The following is a 23,246-nucleotide window of genomic DNA, read 5'->3' as shown; positions in this document are numbered from 1 at the left end:
AACCACAACTTTGTCTTCTTTTCTGTTTTTTTCTCTTCACTTTATCTTGTTTTGCTTTTCTTTATTTTTTTTATACTTACAAATATTCTAAATAAACATTACCAAAAATAATATACATATAAAATTTGAAAATAATTAATCTAGCATTTTTAAAATGTTAAATGTGTTTAAAGAAATGTTTTTCATGTATACAAAAAATTACAATGTCTATGGAAAAAGTTAATCATGTATTTAAAAGATGTTAATCAAGCATTTGAAAAATATAATAATATATTTCCAAATTATTAAATGTGCACACTTTTTTTCTGATGTATATGTAAAATGTACAGTTGTGCATGAAAAATGTAGACATGTGTTGAAGAAAAAAAGGAAAACGGAGACAGAATATCTGTGAAAACTGAAGAAAGAAAAATAACTCTTTAGTAACGAAGAAAAATCGAAAGACAACCATGAAATCCATGAGTAACAGAAGGTAAACAAAAAAAACTAAAGAAAAACGAAGGAAACGAAGAAAAAATATATGTCAGCAAATAGAATCAAAATGAAAGTAATCTAAAACAGAGATAGGAACTACAGAAAAAACAAAGAAAAAAAGAAAGAACAAAAAAAAACAGTAAAAATTGGAATAAAACATATAAAGAATACCCTAAGGAAAACGCATAGAACATAGCTACAATAAGGACGAGCGAACTGGCCAACCCAGTATAGTACAACGTACAAAAGAGCTACATGCGAGACGGAAGCAATTGTCACTATAAGCGAGATATAACTCTTATGAAAAATCCTAGCGGAAGCCGCTCTAATATGAGCATAGTGCGTGAAGCTCTTTGGTGAGTTGTCGATGAAGAGGGTTACTTTGAAGTTGTCTAAGTATGCTACATAGTGATAAATCATCTACTTGCGCTACATATGATATGCTGCCTTTGTTTAATTAGTTGATTGAGTAGTTTAAATTCGTGTTTGAAATGTGCTTTTTTTTTTAGCGAGTTAAGTTGTAAGAATTTAACTAGAAACCACTTTTTTATTAGCTCAACAAATTTAAGGAGTTAAGGCTTGAGGAGGCTTTTGTGGGGCTAAATTTTAAGGGTTCGGCTAGAGATGTTCTTTAGGGTTTCAACGGTGCCTTGCAAGATACAAGGCTTGGATGTACACGTGGTTTGGTATTTCGAGGCATATACTAGGAGATAAAACATATAATATCATCAAAATGCTTTATGAATTTGAAAATGTTTTTATTAGTAGGATCTTTTATATTCACCTTGATCCATATTATTTGTCTTAATTTTATCTAGATACGGATGTATCTAACACTAAAACGTGTCTTGACAAATCTAAGACAGGTAACATGGATCGAAGGGACTACCTATTTTCGTCAAAAGCTATCACGTAGTAATTGACCTAGTTACCACTTCATTGATAATAAAATTACAACATCGCAATGTACTTAGTTTGTTTATAAAATATTAGTTGGCATATGTCTTGGTAGTAGATGTGTTTGGAGGTTAGGCACTGATCCCACTCTAGTCGAATGCCTTCGTAGTATATTCTCCCTGTATAAATACCTCACCACATTTTCTTCAGTTCCATGTGATTAAAACATGCTGACATACCTTGTAAATATCTTCAGTCCCCTAATCACTTGTCATGAGGAGTAGAGCGTTATATACATCTCATATAAAGGAACGGTGGGAGTATCAGCTAGTACCAAAGACAAACTAGTTGCAACAACACAACTCAAACTCTAGTGTGACGATTAGCCATATATTCATGAAATTCCGTATGTGCCTGAAATATATATTTACATTTAAAGCCAACATGGGAATTCCGTATTGTATCAAACACTAGTTAGAGTCCCAAAGCTACAAATGGATTGGTTCATCTCTAGGACATAAGTTACAAACTATAAACCGATAGACCAAGAAAGAACTTGCGTTGTGAGTTTGTGACCATTTGGTTGGTTCAGATTGTAGAGGCCGGGTGTGAACCCGTTATGCGTGTATCCTCTTAATGGATGGTACGAGTCAACAAAAATGCACCGAGAATTCTGTTGGTTCAGATTCCTGAAAGCATAGTTGCTCCAGAACATTGCCTCCACAGAGATAGCAAGGAGCACACTAGCACTATGCTCATACTCACGCGACATTCATGGTGGAGGATACATAAGGGTGGGCTTCACTTTCACCTCCGACACCATCATCTTCAGATTTCCAGAAATCGTTGCTGCAATTCAAACGTTCAATTAGTGAAACAACGCGAGCGACTTGTAACAAACGACAAAACTGACTGCAACCCAAGCAATGAGTTACCTATTTGCATTGCCACAATGCTCTTCTAAGATGTTCCTTACTTTTTTCTCACTCTCGGCAGACGGTGCCAGAACAACACACTGATGGATGTAGAAGCAGCAACGACACATTTGTTGGAAGATAAACAAAATTTTTAAGACTGACTATGATAGAACGATGGAGGAAATTAGTAGTTACCAGGATTGATGGTGACGGACCATATCTAAGAATGCTCTCTGCAAAGACATATACAGCACATAAGTGCATCCAAGAAATGAATACCTGTACCATTGTCAATAAAAGAAGTTACAACTGAGAAGCAGTGCATGAATATAGGTGTTCACGAGAAGCCCATACAACCAAGTGACAACTGAGAACTGGGGCTATCAGATTAGTAAGTCAGAATCATCCTGATTTGGATATGTCATGATCATCATGTTCGTCGGACAGTCAGACTACCATTAAAGGAGATGAAATAGACAACAAAAATTCAGAACCATACTATGGAGGTTTTTAGTTCAACCAAAGAAGAGTTAACAAAATTTGTGGAATACAAGATAATAAACATAAAATAGAACTTGAATAGGGTGGAAATAAGAGGTGTAGATTGTATTTCATAGTTGATCAGTTCTAATGCAAAACGAAGAACATATATGAAACAAAATGCGAACATCCGAATGGCTTGCTTGTCTCCGGCAAATGTGGTACGGGGTCACCTAATGGCTTCATTTTTGAAACTAGAATGCTACAATCCTAAGGAAAACTGAAGAAAAACAAGACGCCTGATGCCAAAAACAGAGTCACTGGAGACCTAACCTGCTTTGATTTTCAAGAAACAGATGCCATTTCTGACAGGGGCATGTAAACATAAGCTGCAAAAGACATGTACCTCACTGTAGCGGGCATATAACAATTGCATAAGAGAAGTTCTCATAGCTTCCTCGTCTTGCAGCAGCTGTTCCAGGTCGTCCTGGTTACTTTCTTGTGCTTCAGGACTATATACAAAATCACGAATCTGGAATCCAATATGAAATACAGTAGAAGTTAACGGGTGACAAAATAAGGAAACAGAATGACATGGACAACAAACAAATCAACTAGTGTTATACCGGAGGCTCCTGGGATCGAAGTTACCTCGAGAAACTACAGTATGGGTAAACAGGGTGCCAAAGAGGGCCGGGCAACAAACTTACCAGGAAACCTTTGTCACTAGCATGTGCTTTAAAGTTGCCAACGACCTTAGCAAATAATGTTACGGTGTAGAGAGCATATTCATTATCCTCATAAAGCCTTTTAGATGACCTTGGTACCTATAATTAAACAACTAGCTCAACTGAATATAATCGCAAATAGGACAACTTTTAGGGCAAGAAAGATAAGCTCGTCACAAGGACAAATTAAAACAGCATTCGGGTGAAAGGGTTGCAAGTCAAATATATTTGGAATTTGAAATATATTTGTGGTTGTGAGTTCATGATCACCAGATCGGGAAAAGAAACACGTAGAACAGGTAGTTACCGAGTGAATCAATCAATGTGTGAAAATAGTTGAAATGACGGTTTGTCACCAATATTATCACTACTGAAGTGCATCCCGGAATTTCAAACTTACCACAAAGGTGTCAAGTGACTCATAGCATGACAACCAGTCCTTCTGGGAGCATTTTGGAACAATAGCAAGAAGTGTTGCTAGATGTTCCGAAGTGACTATATCCTCTGGTTTTACCAGGTTCGACAGATCACGCACGACTAAACTGTCACACAAGAAAGGCAGACCAATTAGAGTAGGAAAAAACAATGGATGGAAGGAGAAACTTGTCTTCTTATTTTAGAAGGGGATTTGAGGTCAAGCAACATTCTAGGGACTAGTGACATGGAGTCGCCAACATATTTTTTTTATTTCGATAAAGGGTGCTTTTATTAACTCATAATGTAGCATCAAGCAATCGCCAAGATAATTTACCTTACACTTTGCTTTCTGTAGATTGTTCTAAGGTGGTTCTTGACAGAATTATACTTTGCTGCTTGAACCTGCAAAAGGTCATCTTGAGCTTCTTTAAATTCAAAGTTCAGCCCAAAAACTTCAGTGGACAATTTTTGTTTGAAAGATCCTCAGTGGGCAATTTTCATCTGTTAAGATCCAATAACTCACACTACTAGAATTTTCCACTATGTGGCCGTCGGCATAGGGCCTTCTACCGTCGGCATAGGTATATGCCTACGGCTGCCGTCGGCATATCCCCGTCGGCGTAGAATACATCGGCGTAGATGCGCCGGCCGTCGGCATAGAAAATCCATCGGCATAGAAAAGTCGTCGGCACAGGTATCTATGCCTACGGTTTCCGTACAGCCGTCGGCGTAGTTTGGCCCTCAGTGTATTTTTCCACGAGACGGTCTCCAACGGCGCCGTTACTGCAGCGGTCGTTCCGCGGAGTGACACGTGGCGCATCTATGCCTACGGCTAGGCCATCGGCATAGATGGTAAATCTATGTGGTACATCTATGCCGACAGCCTGGCCGTCGGCATAGACGAGCCACGTGGCAGCATCAAGATTGAGCCCCAAACCACGACTACTCGGCAATCGGCACATATAAGGGCTTGGTGTAGCTGAAGAATAAAACACTATTCAAAATACAGTACCCACAATGCCAATGCCCAATAGCCAATGAATGACCACGCATGACAGTGTTAACAAGAAGTAGTCAGTTATCACCTTGAGCTCATCCTCGATCTTGGTGATCCGCGAGAGGATGCTGGCGATGATATCCTTGAGTGGCGACCTTGTTGGGTACTTGCCCTCATCCCACACAAACCTGCACGAAAATCCAAGGCAAAGCTTCCGTTAAGCTAAGCAGACGCGGCCGTGAAAACCAACAGCTGAATGCACAGACCTGGAGAGGTAGGAGTCGACTGGGACGCCGTCGACGTTGATCAGGCCGCCGCTCTCGCCGGCGCCTCCCAGGTCCTCGATCTGCCTCCGGATCCTGTGCGAGGCCCCCTCGATGAAGAGGTTCGACTGCGCGCGCGGGAGCAACACAACAGACAGACAGACAACGATCGCATCATCGCATCAGAATTCAGAAACACCCTAACAGCAGCTAGCGCTAGCGAGCGAGCAAGGCATAGGTTTTATAGGGCAGGAGGGGGGCGCACCCTGATGAGGTCGTCGCTGAGGGCGAGGAGGGAGTCGAGCGTGCCGGATTTGAGGGCGGGGACGGTGAACTGCAGGAGGGGAGGCGGAGGAGGGAGTGATCAAGGCAAGCTCGGGGAGATTGGAGCAGCTAGCAGAAGAGATAACCGATCGAGGAGGAGGAGGAGGAGGAGGAAACGCTTGCTATATATGTACGCTTACGCGGTAGAGAGGGGTGTCGACGGAGTGGTGGGATACGGAGTCCTGGAGGCTGCGCCAGAGAGAGTTTCCGGCGGCGTCGTCGCCGGCGGGTTGCACGGGGAGGGCGGCGATCAAGTATTTCGTCGGCATGGTCCACCCGAGGTTGTGGTTTCAACTTTCAACTTCACGTCGTTTCGGTTTGATCTCCGATATGGATGGACCGACGGGTCGGTCGTTTTGTAATCCGTCCGGTCCTCTGCCAGGCGTGGTTGCAAGCAGGAGCAGTGTCTTGCAGAACAATTTATAGTCCCTCAAGATTATAAGCAGGCGTCCGAACATGATACGTCGGACATGCACACACGTGGCAAATGACGGATCATATCATCGGCCCACGTGTCTAAGCACCTCCCGAGTCCATGTCCCAATGAGCTCCCGTGGGGTAAAGCTGGCCATAGTGGGAGTAACTTAGGTACTATCATGTACTTGGAACTAGCAAACATGCTGATGTGATAGACCATTAAAGAAGAGAGAGGAGGTTAGAGTAACATAGGTAGATACTGTAACATGTTAAATGCTATGCTATTATGTGTCATGTATGTTAATAAATAAGGTCATCTATGCGGAAATTGCTTTTGGCTCCCGAGCTCTATGGAGCCCTTTAAATTTGAAACTCAAATTTCATGAAAATTCATATTTTTACATTTCAAAAAATTCTGAAAAAAATACAGGAATAAGTGAAGGCGTAACATACATGTGTGTAAATTTTCAGAAAAAAATACATCGAAATGAGGGCTGTGAAAAAAAGACAAATCTGAGGCTTTTTTACACATGACACTATTCATCATTTCAGGTCATGAATTTGTCTTTTTTGTGCAGATCGTATTTGAAGGTATTTCATCCTAAATTTTTGCACACATACGCATAACATCCTTCTTTACTTCCATATTTTTTTTTCAGATTTTTTTGAAACCGAAAAGTTTGAATTTTAAATTATTCAAAAATTTCGGCCTCCATGGAGGCCGAGCTCCAAACGTCCGCACTCGTCATCTATGATACTAGTTTATAATACTATGCACTATGAAGATAGTATCATATGCATCATACTACTATATGATACTCCCCACTATGACCAGCCTAAGATTGAAATTCGAAAACCCTATTTGAGGCCTTTTCCAATGTAAAGATGTTTACATTATAAAGTTTAACACCTAAAGCCTTCAATGCATTAGTGTTTAATTTGTTGTTGCTAAGAGCATGGCTAATAAGAAAGCACGCGAACGACTCTATACCGGTGTCATATCACCTGCAGCTTTTGTAAAAGCTCGCTCGTATAATGGTTTAGCTATAGATTGGCTGCTAAATTAACTGCAACATTAAATGCGTGCATGTAAAGGAGAGAGAAATACACATGATTGGAGGGGAAGAAGGAAGCACACTGTCGTGGTATTTCCGAGATAGATGACAGGGGTGGCTTAGTTCGTGGTTTGAGGCCGATGGACGCCGATGCCGTCTCGGAACGGGTGTATACGCAACACACATGACATCGATCTGCCCAGGTTCAGGGCCCTCTGACTAGGTAAAACCCCTAGTCCTACCTGTGTGACTATATGAGAATCACAGTACAAATGGTGCTCCTTGAGCTGTTCGTGAGGAGGGAGACGGAGCTCTTGCTGCCGGTCTCGCTGCCTCAGTGGTGTTCTACACGAGGGGTGGGATGGGTCGAATATCTGCCAGCCCCTCTCTTGGGGGGTTGGGGTTTGGCTTTATAGTCCAGCCGGAAGTCTAGACTATAATTTCAGGATTCCATGTATCCATTGATTGTTAATGCTTTGTTGCGGTGCTCTTTGACATGAGCACCTTAATCTCCATAAGTTTCTTTTGGCCCCGTTAGTAGCAGGATGGTAGGACAAAAGATGATGTGCAAGTTCTTATTGCAAGCACGCACGACTACCTTGGGATACATGCCTAATGTTTGATATTTGCCTAGATGATTATTACTTTTCTGTGTGCCTTGCCCCAAGTTAAATACATGATATCTCTCATCCATGCAGCGCCCAGCCATCCATCTCCCTAGCCTACAGTGTTTTAATCCTGCTGGTTACAAGTTGCTTTGCTTTTGCTGTTTTACTTTCGTTGCTTTCCATCATTATTTCTGTTGCCACATCACTTCCATATCACCGTTGCTACTAATATTTCGTTTTCAAGCAAGTATCTTTTAGGTGCGGTTGAATTGACAACTCAATTGTTAAAGCTTATAAATATTCTTTGGCTTCCCTTGTGTCGAATCAATAAATTGGGTTATCTTACCCGCGAAGACTGTTGTGATCCCCTACACTTGTGGGTTATCAGATGGCAAGACCCAAACCTTAAGCATATATCGAGTTTACTGCTATTTCTTTCTGCATGTCAATGTATTTGTTCCTATGACCATGAGATCATGGAACTTACTGGCACCGGAGGAATGCCTTGTCTGTATCAAACGATGCAACGTAACTAGGTGATTATAAAGATGCTATATAGGTATGTCCAAGGGTGTTTGTGGAGTTGGCTTGGATCAAGACCGAGATTTGTCACTCCGTATGACGGAGAGGTTTCTCTGGGGCCACTCAATAATACAACATCACACTAAGCTAGCAAGCAATGTGGCTAAGGAGTTAGTCATGGGATCTTGTATTAGGAACGAGTAAAGAGACTTGCCGGTAACGAGATTGAACTAGGTATGGAGATATCGATGATCGAATCTCGGGCAAGTAACATACCGATGGACAAAGGAACGACGTACGAGATTAGTTGAATCCTTGATATCGTTGGTTCAACCAATATAGATCTTCGCAGATGGTTATTGACTGTAGAGGTGTCTCGGTCATGTCTGCATAGTTCTCGAACCCGCAGGGTCTGCACACTTAAAGTTCGGTGATAGTATAGATATAGTCGAGTTATTGTGTTGGTAACCGAAGGTTGTTCGGAGTCCTGAATGAGATCCCGGACATGACAAGGTGCTTCATAATGGTCCGGATATGAATATTGATACATGAAAAGTTGGTATTCGGGTTCCGAAAGAGTTCCGGAAGGTTACCGGTTTTGTGACGGAATTCCCGGTAAAGTTCCGGGGGTCTACCGGAAGGATCCACCTGTCCCGAAGGGCCCCATGTGCTGTTAGAGGTGGCACACCAGCCCCTGGTGAGTTGGCCGCACCTCCCACATAAAGGCCCATGCGACCATGGTGGTAGGCTAGCCCAGAGTAGGTCGGTGCCCCACCTGGCTTGGCGGCCAAGCCACCTGATGTGGTCGTCACCCCTCCCTAGGTGAAACCCTAAGGGCCGACCGCCTGCACCCTACCCCCTATATATATATATGAGAGGGAGAGGGAGGGCAGCCACACCTGAAATAGGCACGACATATATGAGAGGGAGAGGGAGGACTGCCTGCACCCTCTCTTTCTCTCTCATATGTTTTTTTGTTTCTCTTACAATGTTCCCAAACAAAAGGAGGTTTGCGGCCTTGGCATTCATAACCTCAAAGCATTGAATGACACCGTAGTGGTTATGGACGGCAAAGATGACTGATGCCCTCGCATGGAACCCGCTGCAAGTGGAACTCTTGGATGATGCCAGGGTGATCTTCCTCGCTTCGTCCACAATCCACATTGGCAATGGCGCCATCACTTTGTTCTGGCACGATCATTGGATCGAGGGCTACCATTAGGCTGGTCGTAATGAGTATCATAGCTAGTATCATGCATGCCAACTAGACAACTTTGATGATGTGGCATAGAATTAAATAAAGAAAGAGAGAGTTGAGTATCATATCATGATACCGTATCATATTAAATGTTGTACTACTTTGTGTCTTGCATGTCAATAAATTGCCTATTTTATGATACTAACATATGATACTATGCATTACGGGTGTAGTATCATAGACTAGTATCATATACATGATACTAGTATATGATACTCACCATTACAACCAGCCTAACCCCCGAATCACGTCGGACCTGGCAGCCTTGGTCAAGCCAAGTGCCATGTCCACCCGTATAGTTCCTGCCGCACAATGTTGGCAAAACTATTCAAAACACTTGCTATGAGTGGCAGAATGAGGGGAATGGTAGTTTTAAGTGAATGGTCCTCACATAGTCCATGGCCAGGGGTGGCTTCGAGGGTCTGGATATCGGCTTGTGGCACTGACTCTCAACTCTTGTAACTGTGACTGCTTTCTATCTTAATATATCGGCACACAGATCTCGTTGGTATTTTCCAAAAAAAAGGCACACTTTATAGCTGCATTAGGCACCCGAAAGTTAAGACCAGACTTCTTTGAGAGACAGTAAGCACATTATATATATAGAATGTATTTTTCCTATATATATATATATACACACACACACTCTCTCTCTCTCTCTAGACAACAACAAAAATAACGCACTGCGAAATATAGCGAGGCCCATCACCAAATGCTACACAAGTCATAGCGCGCTAATATCATGTTATATTTTAAAATAGCGTTTGCAAAAAGAAAATGTCAACTGTATATCAAGAAATAAAGTATTTCGGCAACTAAATCTTTCCAATGAGTAACACATGCACAATGGCTAAATCCGAGGCAAAAGAAAAAGAATGCTTGTTTATCCTATCATGACACAATAGATAACACAAGCTTCAATTTACATATAATTACAAAGAGAATAAAGCATCAAATTGTTAGTTGTTACTTGTGGCACAGTAGGTGACACAAGCTTCAGTTCACTACAAAGCATAACTACAGGGGTACATAGTATAAACACAAGCTTCAGTTCGTTATCGAGTATAACACAAACTATACTTTACAAAAAGAAGGAAGAATCAAAATATATGTACTCCTGCATGTTTTCAATCTGTATACAATTACAAATTCAGAACAAACTTGTGACCTGACAACTCAGTACACGGAAATGTACATAGTTACTTAGTCAAATCATAAACTAGCCATGAAAACTAGGGTTCGGTCTCAGAAAGATAGTTACTTAGTCAAATCATAAGGGATGAGAACTAGGATTGGGCCTGAGAAGGAGAGTGAGAAGGGCGTGATCGAGGGGTGGTTTTGGACTTTCGGGCCTGCTGAGTTGTGATTTTCTTAATTTTGCATCATGTGCATGCTATAACATTAAGTGTTACAATGTCATAGTAAGACGTAGCGCACTAAGCCATAGCGGCCAAAATTGCTAAAACATAACGTCTTCTTTTCTAATACGCTATAACCCTATTATAACGATGAAATAGCGTGCTATTTTCTTCGTTGACTTCAGATGAACTTAAGAGCAAGTTTTTCTGGATTTTTCTCTGATCACACGTCACACATTACACTAGTAGAAAACAGGGCTATCGTTCGGCCCTGGCCAGCCCATTAGTCCCGGTTCTTCAAGAACCGGGACCAATGGGGGGGGGGTATTAGACCCGGTTCGTGAGTCCAGGGGGCCGGTCGGGACCTTGTGGGCATTGGTCCCGGTTCGTGTAGAACCATTTATCCCGGTTCGAGCCACGAACCGGGACCAATGGTCCTCGTTGCTGGCCCACAACCATTGGTCCCGGTTCGTGGCATGAACCGGGACAGAAGGGGTGGCTTTAGTCCCGGTTCATGCCACGAATCGGGACAAACAACTTGCCTATATATACCCACCGCCGCGGCAGAGCACTCCACAGTGCTCTGTTTTTTCAATCATGCGAGGAGAGGGCATTTGGGTGCTCTAGTTCACCTCATATGCACATGACACTACATGAATCAGCTTCTTTGCCGTCTGCCATAGCGGACGGCAAAGAGATCTCCACCGACGGCAAAGGTCTTTGCCGTCAGCCTCCGGTCGGCAAAGATTCTGCGTCAGCCTACGACGGCATTATAACTTCTTTGCCGCCAGCCTCCCCGAAGCGGATGGCAAAGAGCTTTGCCATCAACTTTTCACAAGAACAGACGGCAAAGAGATCGAGATGGCAGCCGACAGGTGTTGCCTCCGTTAGGGGCTAACGGAGGCTTTGCTGTCTGCCTCCGGTCTTCTTTGCCGTCTGCCTAGCCCTCTTCTTTGCCGTCTGCCTGGCCTCCTCTTTGCCATCTGCCTACCGTGGAGAGCCTTTGCGGTCTGCCGAGAGCTCTTTGCCGTGTGCTGGCTGATGGCAAAGGGCTTTGCCATCTGCTGGCAGATGACAAAGAGCCTGCATTGCTCATTTTTTTTGTCTATCTTCTATTATTTCCCTGCATTTTCATATCACATTTTCAACAACATATAGTTTCAGACATCTTCAACACATATATTTCATAGCATATATATTTTCAACATCATCACGAAATATTTAACAAGCTAGAGAACACATAGGCTAGCACAATACATAGTTTCACATAGTTCATCTATATATATACATACATAAGTTTTACATTGTTCGTCAACACAAATGAAAAAAAACTAAACACTAACAGTCCATCGATGCCAGCTTCCATGAAATGAATAAAATCTGCAAAAATGGGAGTAATTAAGGAAGTTAGAAGAAGAAGAAGAAAGAAAAGACTAACTATTATCACTATTCGATTTAGAACTTTCAGTAAAAAATACTAACATTTTTTGCATCCAATTTAGTATACCAAGAGCGGGAGCACTAACCAGGGGAATAAATTTAATTTGGGAGTGGATTTTAGTAGCTGAAGGTTAGCAGTTATGTTAACCACTTAGACCACTAACTAAATTAGGGACTAACACAAGAGCATTACTTCCAGGAGTAGAATCCTAACTACAAGAGCATCAAACAGGAACAGGTCTATAGGAACCACACCATGTCCAGGAAGGAAACAAAACATGGTACAAGGACATTATAAACAGAAGTGTAGCTTCAAGTACGTTTGGGCTGTTTTTTTGGCCCATAAATCTTATTAAATAGACCAACCAATCATGTCTTAATACCAAAAAATAAACACAAGTGTTGCAGCAAGTAGTCCAGAAGGATTATTTAGTTTAATATGATTTTAATAGCTGAAACTTAGAAGTTTAGTTAACCACTTAGAGCACTAACTGAATTAGGAATCATAGCAATAACATATCATCAATTGAGGAGTAGAATTCTAATTAACCACAAGATCATCTAACAGCAACAAAGAAGTCTATATATAGCTACCCCCAGATCATTTACTTTACAAGCAAGCACCACATAATAAACCATAACGGAGCAGGGAGAGGAGCTCAACATTCGGGTTTTGTAGCCGATGACTTTCATCCACCATTGTCACATGGCATACGAGTATACCTCAGGAAGCGCCCATTCCATCGCAAACTCTACTGCATCAAAGCAATAGTCAGTTAGTCACTCCGACAGGCGTGAGTAACAAGCCAATTGATAGTCTGATTCATTCATATAAAATTCACTCAGCAAAATAAATCTCAAACCAGACAAAATTACGCTGATAAAACATTAGTAATTTCGGTTCAGAGATAGCCTAAGTCACCTTTTACCCAGCGCAACCTTGTATATGCTAAAAATAGCTTGTTTGGCATGTGTTGGTTTTCACTTTCAGTTTTGGAAATATTTCAGCAACAACCAAAATCACCAAAAGAAAATTTCTGTGATTTTGATTTTAATTTCCACCATAGAGCCAAACCATTCACTTGTGAAATTACTGAAATATTCTGAACGGAAGGGAAATATTTCAGTGTCTACTAAAAATGTTAGTATTTTTTACGCATAAAACAACGTCGAACCTTAAGTGTGCAGACCCTGCGGGTTCGAGAACTATGTAGACATGACCCGAGAGACTCCTCGGTCAATATCCAATAGCGGGACCTGGATGCCCATATTGGATCCTACATATTCTACGAAGATCATATCGTTTGAACCTCAGTGCCAAGGATTCATATAATCCCGTATGTCATTCCCTTTGTCCTTCGGTATGTTACTTGCCCGAGATTCGATCGTCAGTATCTGCATACCTATTTCAATCTCGTTTACCGGCAAGTCTCTTTACTCGTTCCGTAATACAAGATCCCGCAACTTACACTAAGTCACATTGCTTGCAAGGCTTGTGTGTGATGCTGTATTACCGAGTCGGCCCCGAGATACCTCTCCGTCACACGGAGTGACAAATCCCAGTCTCGATCCATACTAACTCAACAAACACCTTCGGAGATACATGTAGTGCATCTTTATAGTCACCCAGTTACGTTGTGACGTTTGATACACACAAAGCATTCCTCCGGTGTTAGTGAGTTATATGATCTCATGGTCATAGGAACAAATACTTGACACGCAGAAAACAGTAGCAACAAAATGACACGATCAACATGCTACGTCTATTAGTTTGGGTCTAGTCCATCACATGATTCTCCTAATGATGTGATCCCGTTATCAAGTGACAACACTTGCCTATGGTCAGGAAGCCTTGACCATCTTTGATCAACGAGCTAGTCAACTAGAGGCTTACTAGGGACAGTGTTTTGTCTATGTATCCACATATGCACTGTGTTTCCAATCAATACAATTATAGCATGGATAATAAACGATTATCATGAACTAAGAAATATAATAATAACTAATTTATTATTGCCTCTAGGGCATATTTCCAACAGTCTCCCACTTGCACTAGAGTCAATAATCTAGTTCACATCACCATGTTATTGCAACGAATCCAACACCCATATAGTTCTGGGGTCTGATCACGTCTTGCTCGTGAGAGAGGTTTTAGTCAATGGTTCTGAAACTTTCAGATCCATGCGTTCTTTACAAATCTTTATGTCATCTTATAGATGCTGCTACTACATGCTATTCGGAAATGCTCCAAATATCTACTCTACTATACGAATCCGTTTCACTACTCATAGTTATTCGGGTTAGTGTCAAAGCTTGCATCGACGTAACCCTTTACGATGAACTCTTTAACCACCTCCATAATCGAGAAAAATTCCTTAGTCTATTTAGTTACTAAGGATAACTTTGACCGCTGATCAGTGATTCAATCCTGGATCACTCTTTGTACCTCTTAACAGACTTGCTGCAAGGCACACATCACGTGCGGTACTCAGCATGGCATACTTTAGAGTCTACGGATAAGGCATAGAAGATGACCTTTGTCTATTCTCTTTATTCTGCCGAGGTGGGGTTTTGAGTCTTACTCAAATTCACACCTTACAACACAACCAAGAACTCCTTCTTTGCTGATCTATTTTGAACTCCTTCAAAAACTTGTCAAGGCATGCATCTTGTTGAAACTTCCATTAAGCGCTTTCGATCTATCTCCATAGATCTTTGATGCTCAACGTTCAAGTAGCTCAATCCAGGTATTCCTTTGAAAACTCCTTTCAAACAACCTTGCATGCTTTACAGAAATTCTACATTACTTCTGATCCACAATATGTCAACCACATATACTTATCAGAAATTCTATAGTGCTCCCACTCACTTCTTTGGAAATACAAGTTTCTCATAAACCTTGTACAAACCCAAAATCCTTTATCATCTCATCAAAGTGTATATTCCAACTCCGAGATGCTTGCACCAGTCCATTTAAGGATCGCTGGAGCTTGCATACTTGCTAGTATCTTTAGGATCGACAAAACCTCATGGTTGTATCTCATACAATGTTTGCTCAAGGAAACCGTCGAGGAAACAATGTTTTGACATCCTACATGTAATATTTCATAAATAATGCAGCAACTACTAACATAATTCTAACAGACTTTTAGCATCGCTACGAGTGAGAAAGTCTCATCATAGTCAACTGTTTGATCTTGTCGGAAACATCTTTGCGACAAGTCGAGCTTTTCTTAATAGTGACTTATCACTATCATCGTCTGTCTTCCTTTTAAAGATCCATCTTTACTCAATAGTCCTATGACCATCAAGTAGTTCTTCCAAAGTCTACACTTTGTTTTCATACATGGATCCTCTCTCGGATTTCATGGCTTCCAGCCATTTGTCGGAATCTGGGCCCACCATTGCTTTCTCCATAACTCGTAGGTTCACTGTTGCTTCAACAACATGACCTCCAAGACAGGGTTACCGTACCACTCTGTAGTAGTACACGACCTTGTCAACCTACGAGGCTTGTAGTAACTTGATTCGATGCTCGATGATCACCATCATCAGCTTTCACTTCAATTGGTGTAGGCGCCACAGGAACAACTTCCTGCGCCCTGCTGCACACTGGTCGAAGTGATGGTTCAATAACCTCATCAAGTTCTACCACCCTCCCACTCAATTCTTTCGAGAGAAACCTTTCCTCGAGAAAGGATCCGTTTCTAGAAACAAACACTTTGCCTTCGGATCTGAGATAGGAGATGTACCCAACTGTTTTGGATATCCTATGAAGATGCATTTATCCGCTTTGGGTTCGAGCTTATCAGAATGAAACTTTTTCACATAAGTGTCGAAACCCCAAACTTTCAAGAAACGACAGTTGAGATTTCTCTAAACCTCAGTCTATACCGTGTCATCTCAACGGAAATACGTGGTGCCCCATTTAAAGTGAATGCGGTAGTCTCTAATGCTTAACCCATAAACGATAGTGGTAATTCAATAAGAGACATCATAGCATGCACCATACCAAATAGTGTGTGGCTATGACGTTCAGACACATCAGCACACTATGATGTTCTAGGTGGCATGAACCGCGAAACAATTTCCGCATTGTCTTAACCGCGTACCAAAACTCGTTACTCAGATATTCATTTCTATGATCATATCGTAGACAGTTTATCCTCTTGTTACGACGAACTTCACTCCGAAACAGAATTGAACTTTTCAATATTTCAGACTTGTGATTCATTAAGCAAATACTCTAGTATCTACTCAAATCGTCATTGAAGTAAGAACATAATGATATCCACTGCGTGCCTCAGCACCCATTGGACTGCATACATCAAAATGTATCACTTCCAACAAGTTACTATCTTATTTCATCTCAATGAAAAACAAGGCCTTGCTCATGTGGTATGATTTGCATGTCACTAGTGATTCAAAATCAAGTGAGTATAAAGATCCATCAGCATGGAGCCTCTTCATGCAATTTATACCAACATGACTCAAGCGGCAGTGCCACAAGTAAGTGGTACTATCATCATTACTTCGTATCTTTTGGCACCAATATCATGAACATGTGTAACACTACGATCGAGATTCAATAAACCATTGAAGGTGATTATTCAAGAAAATAGAGTAACCATTATTCTCTTTAAATGAATAATCGTATTGTAATAAACACGATCCAATCATGTTCATGCTTAACGCAAGCACCAAATAACAATTATTTAGGTTTAAGACCAATCCCGATGGTAGAGGGAGCGTGCGACGTTTGATCATATCAACCTTGGAAACACTTCCAACACGTATCGTCACCTCGCCTTTAGCTAGTCTCCGTTTATGCCGTAGCTTTCATTTCGTGTTACTAATCACTTAGCAACCGAACCGGTATCCAATACCCTCATGCTACTAGGAGTACTATTAAAGTACACATCAACATCATGTATATCAAATATACTTCTTTCGACTTTTGCCAGCCTTCTTATCTACCAAGTATCTAGAGTTCCTCCGCCTCAGTGACTGTTCCCCTCATTACAGAAGCACTTAGTCTCGGGTTTGGGTTCAATCTTGGGTCTCTTCATTAGTGCAGCAATTGTTTGCCGTTTCACGAAGTATCCCTTCTAGCCCTTGCCTTTCTTGAAACTTAGTGGTTTTACAAACCATCAACTATTGATGCTCCTTCTTGATTTCTACTTTCGCAGTGTCAAACATCGCGAATCGCTCAAGGATCATTGTATCTATCCTTGATATGTTATAGTTCATCACGAAGCTCTCATAGCTTGGTGGCAGTGACTTTGGAGAACCATCACTATCTCATCTGGAAGATTAACTCCCACTTGATTCAAGTGATTGTCGTACTCAGACAATCTGAGCACACGCTCAACGATTCAGCTTTTCTCCTTTACTTTGTGGACAAAGAATCTTGTCGGAGGTCTCGTACCTCTCAACAAGGGCACGAGCATGAAATCACAATTTCATCTCTTTAGAACATCACTTATGTTCCGTGACGTTTCAAAACGTCTTCGGTGCCTTGCTTCTAAGCCATTAAGTATTTTGCACTGAACTATCGTGTAGTCATCAGAAACGTGTATGTCGGATGTTCACAGCATCCACAGACGACGCTCGAGGTGCAGCACACCGAGTGGTGCATTAAGGACATAAGCCTTCTGCGCAACAATGAGGACAATCCTCTTCAAAGTTTGCTACTATCAACTTTCAACTAAATTTTCTCTAGGAACATATAAAAACAGTAGAGCTATAGCGCAAGCTACATCGTAATTCGCAAAGACCATTAGACTATGTTCATGACAATTAGTTCAATTAATCATATTACTTAAGAAGTCCCACTCAAAAAGTACATCTCTCTAGTCATTTGAGTGGTACATGATCCAAATCCACTATCTCAAGTCCGATCATCACGTGAGTCGAGAATAGTTTCAGTGGTAAGCATCTCTATGCTAATCATATCAACTATACGATTCATGCTCGACCTTTCGGTCTCATGTGTTCCGAGGCCATGTCTGCACATGCCAGGCTCATCAAGCTTAACCCGAGTGTTCTGCGTGTGCAACTGTTTTGCACCCGTTGTATGTGAACGTTGAGTCTATCACACCCGATCATCACGTGGTGTCTCGAAACGAAGAACTGTCGCAATGGTGCACAGTCGGGGAGAACACAATTTCGTCTTGAAATTTTAGTGAGAGATCACCTCATAATGCTACCGTCGTTCTAAGCAAGATAAGGTGCAAAAATGATTAAAGTCACATGCAATTCATAAGTGACATGATATGGCCATCATCACGTGCTCCTTGATCTCCATCACCAAGCACCGGCACGATCTTCTTGTCACCGGCGCCACACCATGATCTCCATCAACGTGTCGCCATCGGGGTTGTCGTGCTACTCATGCTATTACTACTAAAGCTACATCCTAGCAAAATTGTAAACGCATCTGCAAGCACAAACGTTAGTATAAAGACAACCCTATGGCTCCTGCCGGTTGCCGTACCATCGACGTGCAAGTCGATATTAACTATTACAACATGATCATCTCATACATCCAATATATCACATCACATCATTGGCCATATCACATCACAAGCATACCCTGCAAAAACAAGTTAGACGTCCTCTAATTTTGTTGTTGCATGTTTTACGTGGTGACCATGGGTATCTAGTAGGATCGCATCTTACTTACGTAAACACCACAACGGAGATATATGAATTGCTATTTAACCTCATCCAAGGACCTCCTCGGTCAATTTTGATTCAACTAAAGTTGGAGAAACTGACACCCGCCAGTCATCTTTGAGCAACGGAGTTACTCGTAGCGATGAAACCAGTCTCTCGTAAGCGTACGAGTAATGTCGGTCCGAGCCGCTTCGATCCAACAATACCTCGGAATCAAGAAAATACTAAGGAGGGCAGCAAAACGCACATCACTGCCCACAAAAACTTTTGTGTTCTACTCGAGAAGACATCTACGCATGAACCTAGCTCATGATGCCACTCTTGGGGAACGTCGCATGGGAAACAAAAATTTTCCTACGCGCACGAAGACCTATCATGGTGATGTCCATCTACGAGAGGGGATGTTCGATCTACGTACCCTTGTAGACCGCACAGCAGAAGCGTTAGTGAACGCGGTTGATGTAGTGCAACGTCCTCACGTCCCTCGATCCGCCCCGCGAACCGTCCCGCGATCAGTCCCACGATCTAGTGCCGAACGGACGGCAGCTCCGCGTTCAGCACACGTACAGCTCGACGATGATCTCGGCCTTCTTGATCCAGCAAGAGAGACGGAGATGTAGATGAGTTCTCCGGCAGCGTGACTGCGCTCCTTAGGTTGGTGGTGATCTTATCTCAGCAGGGCTCTGCCTGAGCTCCACAGAAACGCGATCTAGAGGTAAAACCGTGGAGATATGTGGTCGGGCTGCCGTGGCAAAGTTGTCTCAAATCAGCCCTAAAACCTCCGTATATATAGGGGGAAGAGGGGGAGCCTTGCCTTGGGGTCCAAGGACCCCCAAGGACTTCGGCCGAGCCAAGGGGGGAAGGCCTCCCCTTCCAAACCGAATCCAACTTGGTTTGGAAAGTGGAGTCCTTCTTCCCTTTCTCACCTCCTCCATTTTTATTTTCTTTTCTCTTTGATTTTCTTCCTATGGCGCATAGGGCCTTCTTGGGCTGTCCCACCAGCCCACTAAGGGCTGGTGTGCCACCCCCAAGGCCTATGGGCTTCCCCGGGGTGGGTTGCCCCCCCCCCCCCCCGGTGAACACCCGGAACCCATTCGTCATTCCCGGTACATTCCCGGTAACTCCGAAAACCTTCCGGTAATCAAATGAGGTCATCCTATATATCAATCTTCATTTCCGGACCATTCCGGAAACCCTCATGACGTCCGTGATCTCATCCGGGACTCCGAACAACATTCGGTAACCAACCATATAACTCAAATACGCATAAAACAACGTCGAACCTTAAGTGTGCAGACCCTGCGGGTTCGAGAACTATGTAGACATGACCCGAGAGACTCCTCGGTCAATATCCAATAGCGGGACCTGGATGCCCATATTGGATCCTACATATTCTACGAAGATCTTATCGTTTGAACCTCAGTGCCAAGGATTCATATAATCCCGTATGTCATTCCCTTTGTCCTTCGGTATGTTACTTGTCCGAGATTCGATCGTCAGTATCCGCATACCTATTTCAATCTCGTTTACCGGCATGTCCCTTTACTCGTTCCGTAATACAAGATCCCGCAACTTACACTAAGTCACATTGCTTGCAAGGCTTGTGTGTGATGTTGTATTACCGAGTGGGCCCCGAGATACCTCTCCGTCACACGGAGTGACAAATCCCAGTCTCGATCCATACTAACTCAACGAACACCTTCGGAGATACCTGTAGAGCATCTTTATAGTCACCCAGTTACGTTGTGACGTTTGATACACACAAAGCATTCCTCCGGTGTTAGTGAGTTATATGATCTCATGGTCATAGGAACAAATACTTGTCACGCAGAAAACAGTAGCAACAAAATGACACGATCAACATGCTACGTCTATTAGTTTGGGTCTAGTCCATCACATGATTCTCCTAATGATGTGATCCCGTTATCAAGTGACAACAATTGCCTATGGTCAGGAAACCTTGACCATCTTTAATCAACGAGCTAGTCAACTAGAGGCTTACTAGGGACAGTGTTTTGTCTATGTATCCACACATGCACTGTGTTTCCAATCAATACAATTATAGCATGGATAATAAACGATTATCATGAACTAAGAAATATAATAATAACTAATTTATTATTGCCTCTAGGGCATATTTCCAACAATATCTGAATTGACGAAGATGTTCAGCTGCCAAGTCAGAAAGATAGCACACTTACAACATTGAACACGACAGGAGCCCCAAGGCGTGCACACCAAAAAAACGCAATCAGCATATGCTTATTTATTTTTATCAAGGCATCCGGTAAATCCAGAAACAGAAACTGAGTCCTCACCGATCTCAAGATCGTGCCAAGGATGCGCGTACACTGCCCTCCTCGACAGCGACGACATGATTCTCTCGTTGAGCTTCGATGCCGGCCGGCTCGTCGGCTGCTGCGCGGCGGCGGCGGCACTCGTCGATTCCTCTTGGCTCATCTTGCTGCCTGCCTACCAAGATGAACCCACTTATCAGACCTCGGAAGAAGAGCCAATCCCCTTACAGGATGATGAAACAACACACATGTCAGAAACATAACATCACATAGTAGTTAAACATAGAGTATAATTGTTTCAGGTCACAAACATCACCAAAAGGGTCACACTAATAGTTCAACATAGAGAAGTACCAGTTGCATTTCTCACATAGTTCTCACAAGCAAATGGACTAAACTTGTTTAAGAGGGCTAGCATCAGTAGTTTTGCTTGTTGTAGATGCACTTGGAAGTGAAGAAGCACTTGCAATGGCTGGTGCCCTCAACCTTGTCATTGGGCTTGAAGTTGCAATAGTAGGTTGAGTACCTTGCTTAGTTGGTGTCTTAGGAGAAGAAGTTGCTGCAATGCTTGCTTCAGCCTTTGATTTTTTCCTACAATTCAATACAACATTGTTTGCAATTAATGTGAAGTTTTAGATGATGACCCACTAAGTTCATTTTGGGACCATACTACTGTGAAGTTTGTGAGAAAAAATTGTTTAGGTCAAGTTAAACTAAGCAAGTAACAAAAAAGTGCATAAATAAATCCTATAAAAATTGGCTAGCTTAGTTTTATAAGCATTTATAGTTTTAGACAAAGTATTTAAGTAGAAAAAACTAAAAATGATCTATGGGATAAAACCAAGGAAGTGATGAGCAACTACAAACTTAGGGCTTGTTGTTAAAAAAGAAAGACTTCCAGGATTGGCTGCTGCATAGTAATGGGAGTACTACAAATAACTGAGCAAGTGTTGTCCATCAGATCTTTCGAAAAAAATTTAAAGTCTATCAACATAGACAGTAGCACTTGGGATGTATTAGAGAAGCTTACAAAATATATCTCAGCTGCTCCATGAACCATACCCAATTGGCTGCTGCATAGTAATGGTTTGTATTTCTAAGAAAAAAGTGAAGTTTGATCCCAGATGACATGAGCTGATGATTATAACGTATGACATGCTACTGAAGCAAAAAATCAACTCCTGACTTATTACTACTAAGAAAATAGTTCTTGCAAAGCCTCTACTTTAACCATGTATAAATCTGCATAGGCATATACTGTTATGTCATTGCCTCCTAAGTACTCCCTCCGTCCCGAAATACTTGTCCTAGGAATGGATATAATGAATGTTGAACCTGTAACTCCTCGCCTGGTTCAGTAGCCAGCTTAGTTTTCCTTCAGTTAGCAGAATAAACGACCAAGTCGCGTGTGCATATACACAATGAGGTCGATCCTAGTTTTCAGTTAGTAGTTAGCTACGTGAACGGAGGGAGCATATAGTGATAGCCAATTTAAATTCAGCATACAAAGTTTAATAGACGCTCGACTGGAATATGCCTTGGTCACCAAATATTAAAACACATTTAGCACATGAACATGAACTGGGCTGCATAGCGCTACATCACTAACTGGAATCGCTTTTCTCTGGTGACTCTAAGACCAAGATGATCACACGGAACAAACAACCATCACAGGAACCACATAGACCACCTAGAGGACATTGGAATGGCCAGAGCAAAATGGTGCCTGCACCAACCATATTCTGCAATTAATCATGGGACTTAACCCAGAGGGAAGGGTACGTGCTCACCTGCCTAAGAAGAAGGACCAAAGCCTGGGGCGGGGTAGGGCAGGGGCTTGGGTCCGTGGGCGTGCGCCGAGACGGCTCCGGTGGAGCTCGAGGGAGAGGAGGGGGTGGTGGAGATGGCGACGGTGGACAGGAGGGGGCGTCCGTGGACGGCGGGGTCGAGCGGCGTGCGGCGCCGATGCTGCTGTCGTGTGGCAGTCGTGACGGCCCCGTCGAGGTCGCCCATCTCCCACGAATCCAGCAGTCACGACGGTCCTCCTCCATGCCTATCTGCTGTCACGTGGCCTGATCTGCTCTTCTCGCGGGTAGCTGGCTGGCTAGACGGCAGC

At 42.5% G+C, this 23,246-nt stretch overlaps 1 protein-coding gene across 1 annotated transcript; it reads right to left on the bottom strand.

Annotated features, from left to right (window-relative positions):
* Positions 1-2,132: 2,132 nt before the first annotated feature.
* LOC123415135 (V-type proton ATPase subunit C-like) lies at positions 2,133-5,766 on the bottom strand. The gene is made up of 11 exons (XM_045106702.1): positions 5,638-5,766; positions 5,439-5,507; positions 5,177-5,301; positions 4,999-5,098; positions 4,248-4,315; positions 3,897-4,038; positions 3,479-3,595; positions 3,175-3,300; positions 2,484-2,567; positions 2,307-2,386; positions 2,133-2,220 (listed from the first exon to the last, which is right to left on the bottom strand). The coding sequence occupies exons 1-11, from the start codon at positions 5,764-5,766 to the stop codon at positions 2,133-2,135; spliced, it is 1,128 nt and encodes a 375-aa protein (XP_044962637.1).
* Positions 5,767-23,246: the final 17,480 nt, after the last annotated feature.

The sequence above is a fragment of the Hordeum vulgare genome, chromosome 1H (assembly GCF_904849725.1).
Source record: "Hordeum vulgare subsp. vulgare chromosome 1H, MorexV3_pseudomolecules_assembly, whole genome shotgun sequence".
Taxonomy (NCBI): domain Eukaryota; kingdom Viridiplantae; phylum Streptophyta; class Magnoliopsida; order Poales; family Poaceae; genus Hordeum; species Hordeum vulgare.
The sequence above is the reverse complement of the archived record's forward strand: the minus strand, read 5'-3'. Positions and strand labels throughout refer to the sequence as shown.